Here is an 8,586-nt window from a genome sequence, read left to right on the forward strand (position 1 = left end):
CTAAGTGGGTCGAGAACGAGAATTTAGCCCATGAGCGTGGTGTTTCTCTTCATTCCCGTTTTCTTTTTCCAAATTGAAAACTTCAATTCAAATTTAAATTCCTGACTTGAATTTCCAAAATTCCAATCTTAATTGTACTTTCATTTTTTCCATAATATTATTATTATTATTAAATGCACAAACAATTAAATTCCAATATGATGCACTATTTTCTTTATTTAACATAATTGATGCAAAAATGAGAAAATTAGCATAAGTAGTCAAATAAACCTTTTATATTTTCTCAATTCCTGTACATTCTATTCCTCCCAATATGTGGGTATTACACTTTCCTGCTAGTACTTTTTGAAAATCAAGAACAACAGTCTTTGGCTTGATTTTCGTAGACATGAGTACACGCTTTTGTTGCATCGATGACTTATGTTTTGGTTAAGTGGCACCATTAGCCCCCTGCTCTGTGAGGTTGGACGCAGGGAAAATGCATGCGAGAAAAGTTATCTGTGGGTGCAAGAGTAATGGACCAGGCTGGGGCTCTATACCTCTGTGGAAGCAGTGATTGTCCTCAGTCATATTTTCTGCCCACATCATGATCTTGCTTCTGTTTTCTTCGATTTATTACTCGCTCAGTATCTATCGAGTATAATCGTGTTCTAAAATATTTTTAGAAGCGAAATGAGGAGACTGAAACATCTGAATGTTTTTATGTGGAGAAAACAAATATAGTCTTCAAAGTTCTCTGATTGCTTCATGTTCAATCTTTTCTTGGCCCACACCCTTTCATGTGAATTAAATCAACATGTAGCGACTGCAAAGTAAATGAGGAATCTATACCATCTTTTACTGTGTTGTTGATAATTAACAGATGGTCTTCAAAGTTATGTGATTGCTTTATTTATGTACCTTGTACCTATGGTATTCAAATGATGTTTGTCTAGTGCAGCAGTATTCTATTTTCTTTAACTATGGCATTTGAATACTGGTACCACTTATGCTTGAGTTTGAACTGTAGTATTTAGGCGCTGAGAAACAGCATGAAGAGGTCTTGTAATCTGAAGATATCATCTGATGTTGATACATACATTCACTACAGTAAACGAAACAACTTCTGACAGCCAAAGCCGTCAGACATAAGTTGTAAACCGTCGGACGTAGCTTATGTCCGACGGCTTTGGGTTATCTCTGATGGTCTCTAGCCGTCGGACATGAGGCGTCGGAAATAGTGTTATGTCCGACGGCAGCCGTCGGACATAGCTTATCTCCGACGGCCGCAACCACCCGTCGGAGATAGTGACTGTCAATCGTTTAACAGGTCGACTGGTGGGACCCACAACTGTTATGTCCGACGGCCTGGCGTCAGCCGTCGGACATAACGGTATCTTATGTCCGACGGCTTAAATATAAACCGTCGGACATAAGTAGCCCTTATGTCCAACGGCTGACGCCAGGCCATCGGACATAACAAATTTTAGAAATTACACAAAATTTAGTTTTTTTTAAAAAAAAAACTGACATTTACAAAAACAAAACAGATTTCATGCAGATATACACATTCACAATCAAAAATATACTCACATAAGTATTCACATTCACAAATTTAACATAACGACATATAGTTCCAAATGGTTGCAACAAGTGTTTTACATCAACATATAGGTCCAAAATCAAAACTGACATTGTTCGACGGATAGTCTTTCACATGAATAGTAATAGTTCCAATTTAAACACATTTGATGAACTATCACTCATATCCATCGCCTGGTTGGTTCGAGTTATAGCCACTTCCTCCGGCTGGACTCTGCGTGTTGAAAAGGTTGTTCACCTAAGAATGTGATGTGTCGTCTTAGCCAAGCGCACATGTCCATCGCCGCCGTAGTTGTGGAACGACTCAGTCCACGGTTTCCCCTGTTCCTTTCGGAAATGGCACGAAACTCAGGGGAAGCCCACCATCTGCACAAGGCCCGATAACCCTCTGATTGGGTGGCCATCCACGGCACCGAAACCTACATGAATTTTTTTCAATAAAGCAAATACATGGATTCGTGCGATATGAGATGCAACAACTTGTTTACCTCAAGGTATTGCTCCTCCGTAAGGTAAATTGATGACCACTCGGCCTTGGTATTTGGCATCGGTCGATCATCAGCACTTGCTCTGTACCATGCCTTTATATCCTGAATTCGTGCATAGTACATTGCATCTGCAACGACATCGTTCGCGTTATACTCAAACACGTAACGAGCGTTCATATCATATGATCCATCGTCCGGCAACTTGTACCGTTTCTGCAAAAAATTAGTGTTAACATAAAATCAACCATATATGGGATAACTAAATTAGTATAAACAATCCATACCCAAAATGCATCTCAAACTAGTGCCTGTGTGTTGCCAAACATTCTACAGACACCATAGCGATAATGCTCCCAAGTGGTGGCAGGGACAGACTCGCCACTAGGCAAAGTCACAAGACCAGGCCAGTGCAGACGAACAAGATTACCAAGGACCATGTTCACCTGCCTGTAGTGTCCTGTGCCTGTGTACGAGTCGTCGATCCAAGTCCTACAAATAGAAAACAATGTAGAAATGAAAACATAATTTCAATAACAATTAAGCAAAGATATGTCACTCACTTTCCACTAGGCTTTATCAAAACCTGAGATTCGAGTGGAAGCTCTGGAGGTGGTCCAACAAAATGTAGCTTCCTCGTTCTTCTAACTCGAGAAGTTCCAGACCCAGCCGCGGAATCACCACCAGCCCCAGAATCCATGCCTGCAGAATACCCACCAGCATCGTCTCCAGCATCATCTCCCACATCATCTTCATCATCATCTCTCGCATGATCATCTACCACTGGTTCCTCGATTTCAGCATCCTATGAAACAAGTAACTTACATCATACAATATTAAGTAACTCAAATAATGTAAATTAACAACTAACTTACATCATGTGGAGGCAAATGTTCTGCCAGCGCTCTGCGTCTGCTCATGGTAGAACATGTGCCCTGAAAAATTGAATCCTCACCCCTCGAGCTGCTCCTCGAGCTACTCCTCGTCCCAAGCAAACTACGAGCAATATACCTCATTTTCTTTGACATCCTATTTCAACAAAAACAAGTTAGTACACAAATCGACAATAAAATAATGAAACAAATGAAATATATATATATATAATATTCAATAAAATCATGATCCATACTCGTCAATTGTAATCGTAATCAAAATCAGGGTCTAGTTGCTTTCGTCGATTCAATGGACGCCAAGTACCTTTCTTCTTTCTCGCCAGATAACTTGATTACGTTTACTTGATTATTTAAGTAAATCACCCCTATATCTACAGGAAAGAATAAGTAAATTATGTAGTTCAACTAATAAACTACCACTAAGTAAACTAAAACAATGTCACGAGTTCAACTAATAAACTACCACAATAATATATACGAAATAACATATAATATATACGAAATAACATTGTCACGAGTGCCAAATTATATAAAATAACCTTATTTCCGAGGGCATAATAAAAACCTTCGGAAATTAAAAGTTTAAATTATCTAAACACCACTAAGTAAACTAAAACAAATTAAATTTATTACATAATCAAATTCCGGCCGTCGGACATAACAAGCTAAACAATATTAAATATACAAAAAATTTAATACTGAAAAAAGACAACTAGAAAATAATATATACATTGACAAAATTAAAAATACTCACTTATCGGTTTGATGGCGGGACGGTGGTCGGCGTGGGCGGGGCCGAGGATGAGTCGGGGCAGCCGGCGTCCGGACAGGTGCCGGGGCGGCGGCGGTGACCGCCGGCGGTGGTGGGCGCCTGGGCGGCGGGCACGGGCACGGGCGGTGGCGGTGGGCATGGGCGGTGGCGGCGGCTTAAGCTGGCGACGGCGGCAGCGCGGCAGAGAGAGGACCAGATGCGGAAATGAAACGACGCGCGGTGCCTGGCCCGCGTTAAAATATCTTATGTCCGACGGCTATCAGTTCGGCCGTCGGACGTAAGCTTTTGTCCGACGGCTTCTCTGACAGCCATCGAACATAAGACGTTATTTCCGAGGGCCAGCAGAGACCGTCGGATATAAGCTTATGTCTCGTAGATAGCTGTCGAAGGTTAAGTGGGCGTCGGATGTGCATTGTTTTACTGTAGTGATTCATGGTCTTCAAAGTTCTATGATTGCTTCCTTTACCTACATCTTCTTATCTAAAATGACTCTCAGTTATGTTCAGTTTCTTTTCTGCCTGAAGCTATAGCTTTAAAATATGTCTTAACTAATAGCAATGAAGTTTTTTGTCACAAAGCAAAAGGAGGTCATATATGTTTTGAAGTATGCTAGTATGATGTTGATACATATTGGGGGAAATGTCTCTGCCGAAGGTCCTCAAAATTAATTAATACTGACAGTTTTTCATAATTTGTCTCACGAGTAATTAACATATGTTTGTCCAAAAATGAAGACCAACATGTTTGCTGCTGCTTCAGAAGAAATGACAATTATGTCCCCAACAATTCTTATAGATGTATGTATAGGTTTTGAGACTATGATAGTAATTTTACATTGAGTTGTATATTGAGTTGTCCATATAAATAGGTGAACAGTGCTCATGCACAGACCGAACATGATTTCACGGCATGCCGCCTAGCTCCACCTACGAAGCTAAGTTTACCTTGCTGGTTGTTGTCTATACTTATGAAGATATAATTGTATTCATTTACAATAAGAAGATAATACAAAGAGCACAGCTATGAAGATTTCTTTTGTGTATTTATGTGTTCTTTATTTCATTATGATTTCAATCTCAATAACCTTCTCAACAATTTATGTTCAAAGCTGAAGATAAATTGAAGGGGAGAAGGTCCCTTGTTTTTAATTGTTGTCTCGCTTTGATGTCTTTCAAGAATCAAAACGAGTGACCAACAATACACCCATCCATGGTCTTAAAAGTTCTATGATTGCTTCTTGTACACATTCTAGATCATCTTTATTGAGACCACACTTAAATTGTGGCCATCATTAAAAAAAGGCGCCTATCCTAAAGGTTCACGATTTTTTTTATTAATTATGCTTGAACTGAGTTTTAGTGTTTAAGAAGAGATGCCAAGCTACTAGTGATCGACTGCCAAGTGATCTCAAGCAACTGGGAGTGCATGGTCGTAGTGAAATCTTCATCACCACGATACCTTCACCTCTCTTTATTATTCCACTTTTACCTGCTCACCACTTTTCAACTTTGATCAACCCAACTCCTTATGATTTGATCAGGAAGAAGAGCCCCTTGCCAGTTTGGTAAAGGAGATCATGGGAGGTAGGAGAATTTTTTTTATCACGAATATGTATCTAGAGGAAGAAGCTCCAATAGAGAACACTGACGTCACTGTTTTTGAAATAGACATTTCTTTTAGAATACCTCTTCGAATAGATATCTTTTAAGGAGTGATCTCATCAAGATTAGAGTAGGCATTAGTAACTGTCATACATGACCACGAACTTGGCATACGCTTTGGCATAAAGAGTGTGAATGGTTGTCATGACAAGGCATCGTTTTACTACATCGATTTACCTTGTGTATGTGTTACGTCTCTAGATTAATAAAAAACACTAGTTCTTTTCTAATATTCTATTTATATTTATGCTTTAACATGTTATTAGTACTGTGTTTCTCTATGCACTTGCTCGAAAGAGAGGCACGGGCCATTCCATAGGAGATAATGCCAGGCGACGAAAGGATTTTGTGTCGATTTGTTGCTTGTTCTGCATGAGGACATCAGCACTGACATCGCCAAATTATGATGTATTGCTGCTTATCACGCCCAATTAGCGAAGTCGGCTCGACAGTTTAGCCAAGTTAGGCTAGGTGGGCAAGGATTTTTAACTGGTTCTCAAGTCCATGAGCGCTTGTTCCGATTCAGAGAAAATAAAAATAATATATACAAACTCAATAATAGTTCTTTGCATCATACATCAATCAATTCAATTTGGTTCTAAATGCTTCAGGTGGGCCTCGATTCAGCCAACTTCTTGTTGCATCAGAAGTTGTACTTTCTACTTTTTAAGTACTCTAGCCTAGTGGATAATTTGTATGTGAACGTTTGGATGGGGATTGGATAGGGAAATAAAAATGGGTTGAGACAAAAGGAGGGGGCATGAGATGGATGTAGTCTTTATTTATCTATCCCTATCTTCAATTCAATTATCCAAACATGGAATCAAATGATCCCACCCTTATTTCCCACGTCCTAAATTGAAGGCCATGTTGACTTTCAAAAATTTGGGCATAATCTGTTGTTAAGCTCTGCCACTGTATTGAAAGAAAATAAGTTCCCTAGAAATATCAAAAGCGGATCACATTTTGAATAAAATGAATGCAACTTAAAGGGGCAACAAAAAAGGCTTAAACACGTGATCAGAATACATGGAACAAGCTTTTGACAATAAAAATTATCTACTGGTGGCAACAAGTCGTTTTACAATATATGTAAAACGATACATAATATGCTAACAGAAAAGTAGATAGACCCACACAGCATATAATTGTTTGTGCGTAACACAGCCAGGTTAGCCAGGACCAACTTTGGGGATGTCATAGTGCTCGCTCAGGTTAGCCAAGTACTGGTTGAAGTCCTGCATGCGGTCCTTGTACGACTTGTTTGCGACTTTGGCCATCTTCTGCATGTCGATCTTCTGCTTCTGTTCCATGTAGCGGCGCTCTGCTGGTGTGAGATGTTCATAGTCAGGATGTGCGTTCCCTTCATCTACATTCTTATCAGATTCAGTATTCTTATCAGATTCAGTCTGAGACGACTCCTCACGCTGGTACTTCTTCTTCTTTTTCTTTACTCCACCATCTTTCACGTCTAGCGCTTTACCCTTCAGCTTCAGCCGTCCCCCAACGACGTTTTGGTATCCCAACATCTTGCTGTAACAAAGAAATCGAGTAAAGTTGTAGAGAGACTGCCGTTGAGCACGAGAGTCGGAACTGCGGACGTTGTATCGTAGAGAGACTGTGAACCCAAGTGATTGCACGATAAATATATATTACCTAGTCACACGGGATTGAAGCGTCCAGAGTCCGTGTCCGAGCTCCTGTTCCACGCGGTGTCCGTGTCCGAGCTCCTGTTCCACGCGGTGTCCGTGTTCGTGTCCGAGTCCGAGCTCCTGTTCCAAGCGGTTTTTGGCCGTTGAGCACTCGCCGCTGGGTCCTGGCGCGTTGTGCAGTTCAGTCTTGTGGTGCTCCCGTGCAAGGGCAGGTTCTCTCCTGCGGGCTGCGGTGCTGTGCGCTGACGTCGGCGCAGCCGTGCAGTCGTGCTGCGGTGGTCGCCAAACTCGTCGTGCCTACGTCTTCCCTCTCCAAAAAATCTGCGACCGGTCTTCTCACCGTTGAGCACTCGCACAGCGCCGTCGTCCTGCTGCTGCTGTTCCAGGTCATCGTGCAGGTACCGCCAAGGCGCCAACCACCTATATCTGGCCTTCGACAGCGGATTTCATTTCCCCTCTCTTGGTTCTACAGGGCCTAGCTGCGAGGGGCTCCTGTTCCCTCTGGAATCCATCTCCGAACAACCTCTAGCCGTATAGTTTCTCTGCTCCGATCTGCTCGGCAGCGCCTACCGATCCGCCGTCTTTTTTTTTGGTCCTTTGTAGGGCTCTTCTGCTGCGGATCCGGCCAAAGCGCGGTAGTCTGGAACCTGTGTTGCTTTTTTGGTGTGCAACTTTCGTAGGTGAGCTGCCCGTTCGAGCGTCGTGGTTCTGGGTGTTCCATGTCGTCAATGCTCCGCTCCGTGCTCTGGTTGTCGCCTATGAAAGTCACGAACCATGCTTTTGGGTTTTCCCGTCTTTGTTTCTATATGGTTGTCATTTTTGGCCTCGGTGTCTTCTATGTGGTTTCGATAAATTCATTGGTTTACTGGCGCTTTCACTCATCTTTGCCCGTGCTGAAAAAATGGTCTGGTTTGCATCCGTGAATCTCTAATTAGGTTATGTACAGATTCTTAGAAAACAGTGAAGATGGAAATATTGGAAGAGTTATGTTGCCAATACCAGATGCCTACACTCGGCGCAGTTGGCGGTGGGCACCGACGGCGGCAGTCCAAAGAGGCCGACGAAGCGGTGCTGAAGCTGGAGAGCCGAGCTGCGCGCGCCACGAACCCTGGCTGCAGAATATAACGAGTTATTATCGAAGAAGCGAGGAGAGACACAATGGGATGAGTGGCGGCAGTGTCATTGTCGCCGCTTCCTTCACCATGTACCATGTCACTTTGTCGAACGCTGAGAAGGTGGTTGCTTTTTCTCAACGTGGAGAAGGCGATGCCTAGGTTCTAGAATAATATAGTAACATATAGGACCGAGTCGTCCATTCCTGTTATAGGAAAGAAAATGTGAAGCATCTTTGGCCATTGGAACGTGATCGTGCGGCCAGGAAAAAGATCCAAACACGCTCGGCCTCTGGAAGCATCGCGACGTCGACGTGCGGAGTTGCCGAGAGGATATACAGGATAGCGACGTGGATACTCTAGCCGGCGAGCAATTCTATGCAATTGTTATGGGTCCAGAACATATATCCATGCATGGACTGCATGGTTG

General features: G+C 42.4%; 1 protein-coding gene and 2 non-coding genes across 3 annotated transcripts; 2 read left to right on the plus strand and 1 right to left on the minus strand.

Moving 5' to 3' along the window:
* Positions 1 to 666: 666 nt before the first annotated feature.
* On the plus strand, positions 667 to 745 carry LOC111591384 (small nucleolar RNA R160). The gene has a single exon (XR_004858019.1). It is a non-coding gene; the product is annotated as a small nucleolar RNA R160 (small nucleolar RNA).
* A 66-nt stretch (positions 746 to 811) lies between these two features.
* LOC111591401 (small nucleolar RNA R160) lies at positions 812 to 888 on the plus strand. The gene has a single exon (XR_004858035.1). It is a non-coding gene; the product is annotated as a small nucleolar RNA R160 (small nucleolar RNA).
* A 5,676-nt stretch (positions 889 to 6,564) lies between these two features.
* LOC103654030 (protein FAM32A-like) lies at positions 6,565 to 6,921 on the minus strand. Its single transcript, XM_035967390.1, has one exon. The coding sequence runs from the start codon at positions 6,919 to 6,921 to the stop codon at positions 6,565 to 6,567; it is 357 nt and encodes a 118-aa protein (XP_035823283.1).
* Positions 6,922 to 8,586: the final 1,665 nt, after the last annotated feature.

The sequence above is a fragment of the Zea mays genome, chromosome 4 (genome assembly GCF_902167145.1).
Source record: "Zea mays cultivar B73 chromosome 4, Zm-B73-REFERENCE-NAM-5.0, whole genome shotgun sequence".
NCBI lineage: Eukaryota > Viridiplantae > Streptophyta > Magnoliopsida > Poales > Poaceae > Zea > Zea mays.